The 15,155-nt window shown below is 37.5% G+C and overlaps 3 protein-coding genes across 4 annotated transcripts; 2 read left to right on the top strand and 1 right to left on the bottom strand.

The window, feature by feature from the left end:
• Window positions 1-58: 58 nt before the first annotated feature.
• LOC106397056 (arogenate dehydratase/prephenate dehydratase 2, chloroplastic) lies at window positions 59-2,874 on the top strand. Its single transcript, XM_013837596.3, has 12 exons — window positions 59-376; window positions 527-594; window positions 657-749; window positions 832-1,032; window positions 1,097-1,177; window positions 1,270-1,365; window positions 1,459-1,536; window positions 1,636-1,725; window positions 1,830-1,882; window positions 1,976-2,057; window positions 2,159-2,238; window positions 2,480-2,874. Exons 1-11 carry the CDS (start codon window positions 148-150, stop codon window positions 2,216-2,218), a joined length of 1,131 nt encoding a protein of 376 aa, XP_013693050.1. The 5' UTR covers window positions 59-147; the 3' UTR covers window positions 2,219-2,238; window positions 2,480-2,874.
• A 2,588-nt stretch (window positions 2,875-5,462) lies between these two features.
• LOC106401857 (zinc finger protein CONSTANS-LIKE 9) lies at window positions 5,463-8,366 on the top strand. The gene is made up of 5 exons (XM_013842466.3): window positions 5,463-5,671; window positions 6,230-6,757; window positions 7,117-7,293; window positions 7,396-7,691; window positions 7,786-8,366. Exons 2-5 carry the CDS (start codon window positions 6,242-6,244, stop codon window positions 7,913-7,915), a joined length of 1,119 nt encoding a protein of 372 aa, XP_013697920.1. The 5' UTR covers window positions 5,463-5,671; window positions 6,230-6,241; the 3' UTR covers window positions 7,916-8,366.
• LOC106402233 (GBF-interacting protein 1-like) lies at window positions 8,103-13,316 on the bottom strand. 2 transcript variants are annotated; one of them, XM_022703548.2, is made up of 11 exons: window positions 12,902-13,313; window positions 12,749-12,821; window positions 12,458-12,501; window positions 12,245-12,350; window positions 11,947-12,064; window positions 11,449-11,810; window positions 10,995-11,367; window positions 10,297-10,576; window positions 9,967-10,128; window positions 9,358-9,879; window positions 8,103-9,295 (listed from the first exon to the last, which is right to left on the bottom strand). In XM_022703548.2, the coding sequence occupies exons 4-11, from the start codon at window positions 12,273-12,275 to the stop codon at window positions 9,002-9,004; spliced, it is 2,142 nt and encodes a 713-aa protein (XP_022559269.1). In that variant the 5' UTR covers window positions 12,276-12,350; window positions 12,458-12,501; window positions 12,749-12,821; window positions 12,902-13,313; the 3' UTR covers window positions 8,103-9,001. The 2 variants fall into 2 exon arrangements, with proteins under 2 accessions (XP_022559269.1, XP_013698379.1); XM_013842925.3 differs by lacking the exon at window positions 12,749-12,821 and having other exon boundaries at window positions 12,902-13,316.
• Window positions 13,317-15,155: the final 1,839 nt, after the last annotated feature.

Here is a 15,155-nt window from a genome sequence, read left to right as displayed (position 1 = left end):
TTTAAAAAGCCTTACAATAATGCGGCCCATCAATGTCACTCACTTCAGTTTCTCATCCATAAACGCCGTCGAAACTATCGCGTTCGGACTTGTCTTCAATTTGTTTCCTCTTCTTCTCTGTGTTCTCGTTTCATTTCCACATCAACAATGGCTGTTCGATTGCAGGCGACTCAGGTCCCCGGTGGAATCTCCGGAAACCTCTCACCATCCAATCGCAATCCAAACGCCGTCATCCGATTCGGTCGCGGATCTTCGAAGCGCAACCGTTTGGTATCTTTATCGGCGTCGCTCCGGGAAGGGGATGGACGTGGGAAAGAGAGCTCCGTGAGAGCTGTGGAAGTGAAGAAGATCCTGGAAGACTCACCTCTGCTTCCTAGTACGATTCCATTTCATTCCTAGCGAACTGTTTCATAACTTTGTGAACCAATCAGAGATAGATTATCTTTCTACAGCTTGAATTAGCATCAATCTATTGATAATTTTGATGATGTTGATTCGTTGTTGTTGTATCTGTTTTTAATATTAGAGCCGTTATCGTCAAATCAGCTCGCGGAAACTGTCTCCAACGGCTCTCGTGTTCGTGTAGCCTATCAGGTAATACACATAAACATATTTATTGAAGAAGAACTTATCTGATTAAATGAATGCTTATATAGGGAGTAAGAGGTGCATACAGTGAATCAGCAGCTGAGAAGGCTTATCCAAACTGTGAAGCTGTTCCTTGCGAAGAGTTTGACACTGCCTTTGAGGTGAGAATCTTGTACCTTTAACATTAACACTCTTAGAGCTTGGTTTTGAAAGCATTTTCGGACCTTTGGTTTCTTATTTTAGGCGGTTGAGCGGTGGCTTGTTGACCGAGCAGTTTTGCCTATTGAGAACTCTTTAGGTGGAAGCATCCATAGAAACTATGATCTTTTGTTGCGTCACAATCTGCACATTGTTGGGGAAGTCAAGTTAGCTGTTCGCCACTGTTTGTTGGCCAACTATGGTGTAAAGCTTGAAGATTTGAGAAGGGTGCTTAGCCATCCACAGGTGAACCATTTACCTTTATAGTCTCTTAGTATGAGCGAAAGCCTCAGACTTTGCTTTGGATCAGGCTCTGGCTCAATGCGAAAACACGTTAACTAGATTGGGATTGGTCAGAGAAGCAGTAGATGACACTGCTGGTGCTGCAAAGGTAAAACACTTTTTGCTCTTTTCTTAGTATTATTAATATATTTTCATTAGCTTACAATAGTAGCTTATTAAGTTAATGGATTGAATTTGCAGCAAATTGCATTCGAAGATTTAAGTGACGCAGCCGCAGTTGCCAGCGCCAAAGCTGCAGAGATATATGGGTTGAACATAGTTGCTGAAGATATCCAGGTTTATAGAGTTTTTCAATTGTCTTTACTATTTTTTGTTAGTCCATAATTTTACACTTGTGGATGATGTGATTGTGAAGTTCAATCGATGTAGGATGATACTGATAATGTGACAAGGTTTCTAATGCTCGCAAGGGAACCCATTATCCCTGGAACTAACAGACTCTTTAAGGTGAGAAATGCTTATGTATTTTCTGAAATGCAAGCGCCGCTCTTATATTTGGCAATTTATTTTTTCTTTGATGCACAAGTTACTTTGATCTTCTTGTAGACAAGTATAGTTTTCTCGTTAGAGGAAGGGCCTGGAGTACTTTTCAAAGCACTTGCGGTCTTTGCCCTTAGGCAAATTAACCTCACAAAGGTTAGTTAGTTACATTCAAATTTTACTTTTTAATTTGTGCAGCCTTTGTTTATAATCAGTACTTTTCTCATCGGTAATGATCAATTGCTTGTGGTTTCGGTCAGATCGAAAGCCGACCTTTAAGGAAAAACCCTCTGCGAGCATCTGGAGGGCTTAAGTAATTTTTTCTTACGAGCACCACTCCTTTACTGTTGTACCATCAGAGAGTAACCCGAAAAATGATGGTGTTTCTCTCTCTTTTGCTTGGCAGATACTTTGATTATCTTTTCTATGTGGACTTCGAAGCATCTATGGCTGACGAAGTTGCTCAAAATGCACTTAGGCATCTCGAGGTACAGCCTTTGTTTTTCTTGCTTGGTCTGGAAAAACACGGCTGAAGTAGAATGTGACTAAGGCTATTGTTTTTCGTTTTTGTTTGTTGTTATTGTTGCAGGAATTTGCTACCTTTTTGCGGGTACTGGGAAGCTACCCAGTGGACACAACAATGCTCTAAACATCTTCAATGTGTTTTTGGTAAGTAGTTCATTTGGTTGCATTGCTTTTTTTGTTCACAGTTTGGTTTGCATTGCTAACTGCAGAGAAACACATCAGTCTCTAAGACTGTCAAATTCATCTAATTACATATCAGGCTGTAAGACCTGAATTAGTTATAAAATCATCTAGTTACAAATTTCGAAGGAGGAGGATTTACACACTTAGTTACAATTAATGATATGAACAGAGTTTAAATCCTTATAAAAACTTGGTTACGCAGGCAGATACCGACGTGTAGGAGCCTAGCGCACGAGGTCAGCTCCGAGCGGTCACCGGTTCACATTACAAGAGAGTCCTCTTTTTGTCTCCTGTTTTTTTATAAAGTTATCTTCAAAAACTTATGATTCTCTTTTGCATCAACTGCATGTCTTGTTGAAAAGATAAAGCTTTGGTTTTAGTAGGGAGTAAAGAATAGTGAGATATCAGAAAACAAAAGGAATAAATACTGATGTACTTATACCACTTGCATCGTTTTTTGATAATCTTGCGAGAGTTATTGCATACAATACAGATGTTAGTTTCTATCAGTTATGTTGTCTTTTTGTTAATAATCATAAAATAGAGACGATGTTTGATTGATTTATGTATGTAATGGTAACCCAATGTTAGTTTGAAGATATGAACCTCCTACACTAGTATGTGCAATGAATGAACTGCTCGACATGATTACAAGGGAATCCTCGACTCTACCCACAATTGTGGTTCCTTTTCTCGTGAGGGCATTCTAAGCTGAAGTTCAATAGCAAATCCCTTGAAGCAAGCAGCAGAAAAGCTAGTCTTCGTTACTTTAACGTTTAGTCCAGAAACAGAGACCACTAGGCTATTTGCAATCTCGCTTCGAGAAACCACAACCATTGATGCACATCCATCATGACCTTTGTCATGCTTGCTTCATCTAGCTCCTGTCAAATGCTTGCCCACCTCCATTCTCATCGGCCCAATAGTCTTTGCCTGGACCTAGACTTATAGTTCCCTATTGTATCTTTTGCTCAGCTGAATAAAAAAAACATGCTTTCCTTTTTGTTTTCTTGCAGACCATATCTTTAAACCCTGAACATTTGGAAAAAAGCCTTTTTGGTGATTCTGGTTGAAAAGTTTAGGTCAACTCATGAGATGATCTCCTTATGTCACAACAGCTAATGATGTCGTCCTAAGATATAATAAAGAGATATAATATTTTAATATTATTAATGATTCAGAGTTATGATTGGTGGGAGAGGCATATAATAAATAAATTTTGGTGTGAAGTTCATAAAAAGGCACTAATGATTAAATGAAGTAATAAGATTAGTTAATGTTATCTTAAGGAAAATAAGTGAAGTGTCGTCACCTCTTTTTTTTTTTTTTTTTCCGTCACCTCTAAGTAAGACGGTGGTTTTATATTCGACAAATAAGAAAAGAATACGATGTTTTTGTACCAAAGTTCGGATCGTCTTATAATCTTATCCAACTCGCATTTATTTTAGCATCATGTTCAGATTTTTATGTGTTACAATCTCTCAGTGCGTCTTATCTTCATCTTTTTTTTTCCCTTCTCCTTTTGGCTTTCACTATCGTTGATTAGTATTTTTAACTTTTGTGTGTGTGTGTGTGTGTGTCAAGCAGATTTGTTAATAAGCTTCAGTTTCATCACTCGTTTTGATCATATCAACGGATATGTACCCACATTGGAAAATCAATGGAACGTTAACTAATATATAAAATGTTAGGGCCAATCTACTAATTGCCAATTGGTTTTGAGTTGGAAACCCATAATAAATCTGAATCTAACATGGTATCAAAGCCCAGATCCTAATAAGTTAAACCCCTAATTAATATTAACCCTACCCGACCGGGTATATAGGTCATAATTGACTCGCTCGACCGAGTGTAACTGTCTTAAAAAGTTTCCGAGATTTCTGGCCGATAAAAACCATCATTTCGAGGAGGGGTATTAAGGGATATGTATCCCACATTGGAAAATCAATGGGACATTAACTAATATATAAAGGGTTATGGTCAATCCTCTAATTGCCAATTGATTTTGAGTTGAAAACCCATAATAAACTCGAATCTAACAGATGAAACAGTAACCTTAAAAGCTTACCCAAGTTTTCATCTAATCCAGCTCTTTTAATATTTTCTAAAATTGAAAATCAAGCAAATAATGAAACGTAGCCAACCAAGATGTATGAGCTTTTAAGACATAAAGTTAGGTAATTGTCTACGAGCTTTAGACATAATATTTTCTAAAATTGAAAATCAAGCAAATAATGAAACATAGCCAACGAAGATGTATGAGCTTTTAAGACATAAAGTTAGGTAAATGTCTACGAGCTTTAAGGTGTGGTTAAAATGACAACCTCTTCTAAAACATGTGTTTTGTCTAATTAAGTTCTTGTAAATGAAATTCATCCCTAAAGTAAAAAAAATCATACATAACATTTTTTACTAAACATTTTTTACTATTCATTAAAAATTCGATCTCATAAAAGAAATGAGTTCAGTAAACAGGTGAACAATAGAATAAGATGAAGGTGACAAAAGCCATTGATTTATTTTTGTTACATTCGTGAATAAAATCCATTACTATAGTAGCAAGATATGAGTTCAGTAAACTGCTACATCACAATTAATATTATTTTCTGTTCTTTTTATACAGGCAGACGTATCTAACTTGGCAGATATTTTTGTTTGTTTTCCATTTCTTTCCCGTCAAAAATATCTTTGCCATTTCTCTCGTCTTTCTGTTAACCAAAAGATATTTTGTTATGTAGAGCTGATCTGGTTTTTGTAAAGTCAAAGCAAAAAGAAAAAAGAGATTTATTATTAGTTATTGCGAGCCTAAAAACAAAACAATAGTAGCATATCTGATCTGAGATGAGTCTTTCTGATTCGTTCAAAAGCATCGAAAAAGCGAACACTTGGAGAATCCATTATGGCACGAGAGAAGCCACTTGGTACAATCCGCATCGCGATTACATTGGATTCAGTACTCGCACTCGTATGAGAAAACATTTAAGTAAACACTTATCTCTTCTTTGCTTTTCTTTTTATTACAACAATATCCGTGGGGCCCACAAAAAGTTTATTGCTTTCACTATAAATACGACAGGGACCCAACATACCCTACACAGAAACTTTTCAGCACTTTTTAGTTTTTAATAAAAGAAAATAAAAAGTAATGAAAAAAAGGTAGGCACTTTTGATTATGTCACAAGCCTACATGTCTCTTTGTGGACACAAGTATACCCACCCATTGTCTATCCATTCATTAGTTTTTTTTCCCCTAAGAGAAAGAGAGAGAGAGAGAGAGAGAAGCAGAGAAGAAAGAGAGAAGTAGAAGAATCATCGGCTCTGTTTCTAAGGATCTGTGTGTGTTTGTCTCAGATTTTTTTCTCGATTCAACTTCATAATAAGATCTTTTAACACTGTAAGTTGTTTTCCTCTCCTCTCTCTCTCTCTCTCTCTCTCTTTTTTTGAGTGTTCTTATATTTCTCGGATTATCCGTCTGTAATAATAATTGTTACTAGCTTTTTATCCACTGTTTCACTATGAAGGGTCTTAATGAATCTGTCTCTATATATGTCTCGTGTTGTTGGATCTTCGATTTAAAGAGATTTTCTTGTTTTCTTTTTGATAATTGGTTTCTTAAGCTTTGTTTGGATGAGGATGAGCATGATGATTGTGATAGTTAACAAAGCTTGATTTTTTTTCTAAGAACTATTGAATTTTGGATTCATCTTGAACTACAAGTCAAATTAAAAAAAAACATTAGATGTACTGATCTGTAGTCTGAAGCTTTGTTTTTATTTATTTCGATTTTGATTAATTTCTTTTAGTTCTCTGACTGTTCATATGAAAGCTCAGACCAAAATTCATAAAACTTTTAAAAGAGATTCCATCTATGTCTTGCTTTTTTAGACCAAGTCTCTTGTCTTTTTTATTTAATTCATGGTTTATGTATATATGATTTTTTTTTTAATTACAGCACTGAAAGAAGATGGGTTACATGTGTGACTTCTGTGGTGAACAAAGATCAATGGTTTACTGTCGTTCAGACGCAGCCTGTCTCTGCCTCTCCTGCGACAGGAGCGTCCACTCCGCTAACGCATTGTCCAAACGACATTCTAGAACGCTTGTCTGCGAGAGATGCAATGCTCAGCCTGCTACGGTCAGGTGTGTTGAAGAAAGGGTTTCCCTCTGTCAAAACTGTGATTGGTCTGGCCACAACAACAACAACAACAATTCTTCTTCTTCTTCCTCAAATAATCACAAGAGGCAAACCATAAGCTGCTATTCTGGTTGCCCTTCGAGCTCGGAGCTCGCCTCTATCTGGTCTTTCTGTTTGGAGTTAGCTGGACAATCAGGCTGTGAGCAAGAAATGGGTATGATGAATATAGATGATGATGGTCAGGGCAACCAAAACTGTAATGAGGATAAGAAAGATGTGGTCGCCGGCTCCTCCTCAAGGCCTGAAACCAGTTCTGCTGCACCTGCAACTTCATCATTTCCCAAGGTATATATACTCTCTTTGATTCAAAATGATAGTTTTTTCATACATATTAATAAAACATATTAAATTTCAGTATTAAATGCATAATTTTTGTAATTATCTATTTCCCGCAATTTTAAACCAATAAGAATTCAGTAAATGCAGTTAGTTTTCTTGAAGTTTACAGTTAATTAGTCTGTATTATTAGCTGATAAAAAGTGCATTGAAAATACAAAAAAAAAATGTTTTTTAAAACAATTTATTTCTTTCTAAAATATGCATCTCTATGAAACGGAGGGAGTGTATTTTATGGATAGTATGGCATTCATGGTTTATGATTTATTAACTAAATTCAAGTTATTGTTTGTTTATGGTGTTTGAAGGATGTTAGAGTATGTGAAGATGACTTTTATGGGAACTTGGGTATGGATGAAGTTGACTTGGCTCTTGAGAACTATGAAGAGCTCTTTGGGACAGCCTTTAACACCTCTGGAGAGCTCTTTGGACAAGGTGGAATTGATAGTCTTTTCCAGAAACATCATCAAGCAGCAGCTCCTGATGTATGTTTTGTTTGTCATCTTCTTTTTTTTTTTTTGAGGTTCACAAGCAATAATGCATGTTCCTTTGATTCTAGTGATGATCTTGTTCTTTTTTTAATCCAGGGAGGGAATCTGGTGCAGCCAGCTGAGAGCAATGATGATTCTTTCATGAGTTCGAAAACAGAGCCAATCATTTGCTTCACATCGAAGCCAGCACATTCCAACATATCTTTCTCTGGAGTCACCGGAGATTGCAGCGCTGGAGATTTTCAAGAATGTGGTGCATCATCTTCCATGCAGCTCTCTGGGGAGCCACCATGGTATCCTCAAGCATCATCACAGGATAACAATGCTTCCTCACATTCAGTGACTCGTAATAACGCTGTTATGCGTTACAAGGAGAAAAAGAAGGCTCGCAAGTAAGTGCCATTGCGAATCCAATGCATTGCATCACTGAAGTAAGTGTAAAGTGTTTTCTAAACGAGACATTCTTTGGCTTTTTGTTTGATACAGGTTTGATAAGACAGTGAGGTATGCTTCTCGCAAAGCAAGAGCTGATGTGAGACGGCGTGTGAAGGGGAGATTTGTCAAAGCTGGTGAAGCTTATGACTATGACCCACTCACCCCAACCAGAAGCTACTGAAGGAGGTAAACAAAGTAGATGCACATGGCGGAAAATCAAACAAGAAAGGTTTTTGACTTATGGAGAGAGTTCTCAAAAGTCAGAAACTGTGAAAAAACAAGACTACTCTCTGGGGTTTGAGAAGACATTAAACTGATGAGTATTGTAAAGCAAATGATTCGTTCTTGGGATTCAATCTGTTTTTTTGGCCTTGAAGAAGCTTCATTAGTGTTCAGAGAGATCGTTCTCTGACAAAAAATATTTATCCAATTGGATCTCTGCTGCTTCAGGGCTTTTACACAGATCAAGGTTCCATGAATTTTGCTCTTGTCTTGGTAGTTGGTATATGACTTTCTTTCCATGTGTATATAATGTATGTATGCTCTCATAAGTGCTTTGCACTGTGCATTCTTGTAAATTAAAGACAGTATCCAGAATCTTTTCAGACAAAGCTATGTGGTTACCACTTAAAGTCTCCTTTTAAGTAACTGACTGGTCCGAGCTTTAACTCTTGGTTTGCCACAACTTCAAAAAGTTTTGCTTAGCGTCTAAGTTCTTAACAGTTTATAGAGCATTGATTAAAAGTGATGCAAAGGCAAAACCGTAGCTCTTTCAAAAACACTTTAATAGTATTTGGATATTCTGGAAGACTATTACATTCTACATATTTTCTTGTATTTTTAATTCAAAAAAAGTTCAGGTAACTTCATATTTGAACATGTTCACAAAAGGCTGAGAAAAGAACCAAGAGTCTTCAGATACCAGACTCAGGCAGCAAAAGTTCTTTTTGGCTTAGCTCAGATGAGCTAAAAACTAATAAAGCAAATATTTTGCTAAACCCCCCCCCCCCCCCCCCCCCCCCCCCCCAAAAAAATGAAAAAAAGATATAGAAACACCAAAAAAACACTGGATTCATTAAAAACACCTTCCCCTATCCTTTTATGATCATCCTCTGTCAATCCCTTCATGCTTAATCCTTCAACTTCATAGCTTCCTTTCTTCAGTAATTTGTTAGATGGCACACACACACGCACGCACGCAAGTCAATGCACCATATCTTCCTGATACTCTGCTTGAATCCCCCAAAATCTTCTTTTCCTTTCTCTTTCAGTAATTACTTGGCCAATTCATTGGTGTTTGCTGAGGCTGTTGGAAAACGTTAGGAGGCCCAGGTGCAACCATTTCGGCTCCAGCAACACCCTGAGACTGTTGTAAGAGCGGATGGTGAACTCCTCCAGCTGCTGTCACTGCTTGTCCCGGATGATACATACCTGGGAATGTCACGTGACCGGCTTGTGCTGGAGCGTAAGTCACGTGCTGTTGCCCATGGTGCTGTAAACCGTAGAACGAGCTCGGCACATCTCGTCCTGGTCCAGCAATCCATACAGGTAATGCTTCACTCTGCAGATAAGAAACTTTAAGTAATCTTTCAACTGAGTTGGGTTCAAAGAGGCAATAGATACCTGTTGCCCTGTTGTGCTGTAGCCGTTGTTTTCCTTCAACTGCAACGTGTTGAGATCCTCATTGGAAGTTGAATTCCCAGCTGACGCAGCAGAATTGGGATTATATCCTGCTGGGAAGGAACCATGTGATGGTGGTCCGTAACCACCAGGCATACCAACATGAGTCAAGTTTCCTGTATTATTATTATTCCCAGGCTTGTGATGAGGGAGTGTGTATTTGCCTCCTGTTGCTGCAGCTCCAGGGGGTGGAAGAGGAGCAGGATACCCACTGCTTGCCTGAGGTTGCTGAGCGAATCCACCGTTGCTTAAGAACTGTTGCATCGCCGGGTGAGGTAGATAGAATGGGGAGAAGTAGTGTCCATATGGCATGTAGTTCGGTGGATAATGTGACATATGTAACCCTGGGGGCCGTAAGAAAGGAACAGGCTGCTGCGTGACAGGTATAGAGCTCTGCATCAGCCCAGCAGGCTGTGTTACCAGTGAAGTTGGACTAGCTGTCGACAGAACTAAGTTGTTTCCACTCTACAAATCAACATGTTCAAGCATTTCAGATACAGAAGTGGAATGGATTATAGAACAAATTAGACTAACCCAAAAAGCTGCACTAACCTCTTGCATGGTTTGAGATGAATGAGGGGGCAATACTGTAACATTTCCATTAAACTTGGACGCAACCCCTGGAGAAACAAAGGGAGAAACACGGCCATCACTGTCAGGGCCTGATCGGTAGAATTGAGCATAGTAACTCGCTGTATCAAATGGTTGCTGGACCTTCGAACAACAAAAGTATATGTCATTCAACTACAGATGATGAGAATGCCTAAAAACTATGTAATGCGCAAAATGTTACTGGTCAATGAAGAGTAAAAGCTAGGCATAATCAATGGTTTAAGGCGATCAAGAATAAAGCAGCCCAACAAGTTAGTTTTGAAGGCATACCACAAAGTTAGGAATACGAAGGGCATCACGTGCTTGAGGATCAGCATTCTCAAACTGTGGAAGCTGGCTCCCAGGAGCTGGAGGAATAGGCCCGAGAATATTACTTGGAACGTGGTCAAAAGGGCTGTGATTGCTTTCGGACTCCAACGTATTCTCTTGCTTGGAGACATCATACACTGCGGCGATACCTTCACCAGCCATATCATTTGGAACTTGTGAAGGCGACTCGGAGTAAACATTATTCTCCTCGTCCTTTTCAGTCGAATGGACATTTGGGTGGCTGAATTCATTTAAAAGAAAACGAAAACACTTTAGGCGCTAGTAAATTTTGAAACCCCAAGGTTCTAGAAGAAAAAAATCAATACCTAGAAGTGACAAAAAAAGGTTTCGTGTAGCAAGTAAACATCATAAGACAGAAAGGTTGTTACTTCCTATTTTGAACTTAAGAGCTAAGGAGGACATAGAGTTGTTTCTAGGAACAAAACCCACTTAGTCACTGACACTATCAGATCAAATGGGCAGCCTACAGCATGTCAAAAATATATGTGCTATGTTACACCTAGAATCTTAAGTACACTGTAACTTTCGAGTTTTGACTATGCTACTAAGCAAAACCAGCGAACTACAACTTCTATATTGAGAATATTTAGTCGCTCAACAACAACAATAATTAACAAAAGCAGAGACAGATAGATTACCTAAGTTCGTCTTCTTCAAAACTATCTTCAACCTCCTGTGAATTCTGAGAGAGAGGTGCAGATCTCTTTTCATTCTCTGGAAAAGCTACTGAACTTGATGCTATAGAAAAGCCAGCATCAAAGCTTCCAAAGCTGAACTTGGTTCGCTCAGCATCTGGAACAAGGATATGGTTTGGGATAATAACATGCTGACGTTGGACCTGCAAGTCCTCAAGCTGCCTCTGCAACTTAGATGTGCCCTCTGCAGAAGGGACAACATCTTCAACAGATTTTTCACTGGCTTCAGTAGGAACCGCAAGAGCTTCAGCTGTAGCTGATGCACCAGAACCCTGAGTAGTTGTATGGTTCACTGGCTTCGGCTTCCATTCCTTACCTTAAAAAAACAAGCATCCATGGTGATGTCAGAAAATTACAAAAGCAAATTTTTTACAAGACAAAAAAGTATTTCCTTTACCTCTTTGAGGACCAACAGTCTGATGTGAACGATTACTGTAGTTAGAAGAAGGCCGGCTACCCGTGCTGTTGCTATGAGATGAAGCAGGCCTCGGAACATAAGCATCATTCACTAAAGTCTTCCCCACCCCACGGGATCTGTTTTGTGACTTGCTTTGTCCAAGGTGTTGCTCGCTCACTGGTTTGGAATTTGAAGAAGTGAATCGAACCTCCGAGGAGGGTGGACGAGAGAGTGGCAAAGAATCAGCCGACTTCTGCTCTGTATTCACACGATTTTTGCTTGATTCAACAGCAGATGGTGGTGCACCATCAGAGCTTCCTGATGTCAAACCAACAGAACTTTTATCCATCACAGTTGAGAGGCTGTCAACAATACAAAAAGAAAATGAAGATCATGAGAAAGTTCATCTAAGGGTGTTGTCATACATTCACCAGTGTGTCATATAGAATCAAGGAAGATGATACATAAGAGGGGCTTGTGGTATAGGATGACGCTCACCTAGACACCAAGGCATTGTCTTTAGTTTTTATTTGTTGTTGAGAGGTCGAAGTTGATGGATCAGTGAACTGCTTTGGACGATTTTCTTTTCTGAAAAAATTCTTTGCACCAGCACCATCTGGTCAGAAGTAAAACATTCACAACAGAAACTTCATCAACGACTGAAAAAGAAAGCGATGAGTTTATTGGGCTTCCACTAGGAAAGTTTCTATAATTTCACTGGGCACACTAAATCCCATCCATAAACACTTGTAATATGTAACAACGTAAACATTGATTTCACATGAGTGGTGTTTACCATGTGACGAGTGACGAGAAGAGAAGTTCATCCGACCACCCCTGCTACCACGGCCCGGGCCACCAGATCTCCACTGTGGGTCAACAGAGTCCTTGCTGCTAACGTTCTGTTGCATTTAATAACAATGTCAATCACCATGTCATAATTAATGCAGTGAACACATGAATTAGAAAAAACCAAAAGAAGTTCACCAAGAAAAAAAAAAACTCATACCTCTTTTCTCTTATCACGCTTCTTCTTAACCTCAAGGAATGGATCTACAGAGTCATGGACAAATTTTAAAAATTAAGGTCAGAACATAATAATAGCAAAGATTAATTGCTCAACAAAACCTGAAACTTAAAACCTTATCCTAGAAACTGTCTCAAAATTACACAATATTTAACAAAACCCTGATGCAATACCCACAAGTGCTGCCTTGATTCGTGCATACTCTAAAATCAAAATCCTAAACAAGACATTATGACATAAACAAGTAGAGACAGCTTTCACTTCCGTACATACCAATAAATAAATGTTACCGAACCCCATCAAAATTCAGACAGATGCTAAAACCCCCTCCCACCAAATCGAAAACCTAGAATGAAATCGTGGATCCAGTCAAAGAATCCAAATCAGGGGATTAAACAAGATTGATATATATATATATATATATACCCTGAAGAAGAAGGCGTTGAGCAGCCTCATCGGGATTCATACTGCATTCAAGGAGCATTGCGTGAATCTCATCCTCGCTGTAGTTCCCAGCAGTGATCTCCTTGATGGTCTGAATCGTCTTCCTCGTATCCGCATCAGTCGAAACCCTAGCACCACTCCCAACCATCATCCTCTCTCTCTTTTTTTTTTCTTTTTCAAACGAATGTGGCTTTCTGGTAATTGAATCTCTGGGACCAGGCCGAGAAGGTCTCAGTAGCCCCCTGTGTATGTATATGTATAATGAATACGCGGGTGATGAATTAGCAGGAGAGGGTGGAGATTTGAAACTAGCTTGTGTTCTGAGGAGGACGAAGAAGGAGAGAAAGGGGAATAAAAAAATAAAATAAGGAGTGTGGTTTTTGGAAGCGTAGGGCTCTCTTCTTCTTTCTAAATTCATGAATCTCTCTAATCTTTTTTGATAATTACAATGATGGCTTTAACCCTTTTTTTTAGCGGTTAAAATATATGGCAAGGCCAAAAAGCCGTGAAAATAACAGTACTACAATAAAACATCATAATGTTGCAATAAATTCGACTAATGATTGTTTTTTTTTTTTTTTTGCTAAAAATAAATTAGTTTATAAAATTATCTAACTAATGATTGTTGTTTAGACAGATTTGTGGAATTCGATTTATATGCAGTTGGTTGACTTATAAAAACTGAATGATTCGTTAAATTTGAAAAAAACTGTTAGAAAGAAAATTTATGAAATATTTTGCATTTCTATGCAGTATTCTCAAAATTTTGTATTTCAAGTTAAATTATTTAGAATATAATTATTAATAGCAATAATGTTATTAGACTCAGAAAATCCTATAGAATTATACTAGGAGGAGATAGATTTTAATAAAAGTGTGATAATTAATGTACCAATATAAACGGAAAATGTTAACAATCGTTAAAAAAAACCAACAATGGATTTAAGTGTTTTAACAATCATTATTATTCACATGTTATACAAAATTAAAGTCATCGGGTTAAATGTTTTGAGTTTTTTTTAATAATTTATTAAATTACTAGTATTTGGACACGTACTACGGATAAATAATTATTTTCTATAAATATGTATTTTTGTTAAAATATATAAACACCACATGAATTGTTTTCCAGTATTCTTGAGTGATAGATATATGTATTTTTAACATTACTAGGGATTTTACACTTCTAATATGTGAGTGTTTAATAATTTAACACAATAATAAGTATATATATTAATATGATTTAAATACATTTTATTAATTTTTTGATTTTGTATAAAACAATTGTAAAATTTACAAATGATTTAAACCTTTTTATGACTTTAGAATCATTGAGTTATAATACCAAAATTGAACAGTTTCATTATAGAAATAAAATTGAATCAGACATTGATCCAAACGTAAAAATAATATCATTGTCCAAGCCAATCCAAAATAAAAAAAAAAACAAACTTTTTAACCAAACCAGTACCACTTGATATTTAAATCATATAAACCAACACTGACTCTCTAAATTAAGAATCTCTGTCTTTTCTAAATTAAAGACCTTAGATTTTCTTTTATGTTGGCTTGCAATTTTAATGATCTTTGTCATAATAACTCTAGCGACTGGATTAATATGTGGTTTTGGAGCTTAATGGGATTAATATATTGAGGACATTGCAGGGGAAAAAAATAACTGAGACATACCCTTACTTGCAGCTTCAGTACTAAAAACACCGTTCAAGAAGGGAAGCCATGAAACAAAGCATATTACGGAGGTCATATTTTTTTTTTAGCTAAAAGAACTAAATAATAAAAATGGTGGTTGATTGTTCTGTACAATTTATAAGTATCCATACAGTGACAATGATTGATGTCTAGGCCTGTGGTTTGAAATAAGGTTTACAGACACCGACTACCAAGTGTTTCATCTATATAAGATTTTAAAGTGAGCATGATACGCTTAGACTCTTTCTCGACATGACCAAGCTGAGCTCAAACCCTTTGCCCAATCTCCATCTTCTTCTTCTCGATCTCCTCTTCTTTCACCTTAACATGAAAAGGAGAAGTGAACTAACAGACTTTTCCTGAGGTTTGCTATGGATGCGTCATGGATTTCGTTTTCATGTGTGTGTATGTGGAGTAGTTGAGAAGTGAGGGCAAACAAAGATATATAATGTGTTTCATGGGGAGCTAAAGAGGTAGGATTTAATGGATGAATCATGATTGCAGAGAGCAACCGTTACACCGGCCA

This window comes from Brassica napus, chromosome C5 (assembly GCF_020379485.1).
Source record: "Brassica napus cultivar Da-Ae chromosome C5, Da-Ae, whole genome shotgun sequence".
NCBI classification, from domain to species: domain Eukaryota; kingdom Viridiplantae; phylum Streptophyta; class Magnoliopsida; order Brassicales; family Brassicaceae; genus Brassica; species Brassica napus.
Note: the sequence above shows the minus strand (reverse complement) of the source record. Positions and strands in the feature narration are given on the sequence as shown.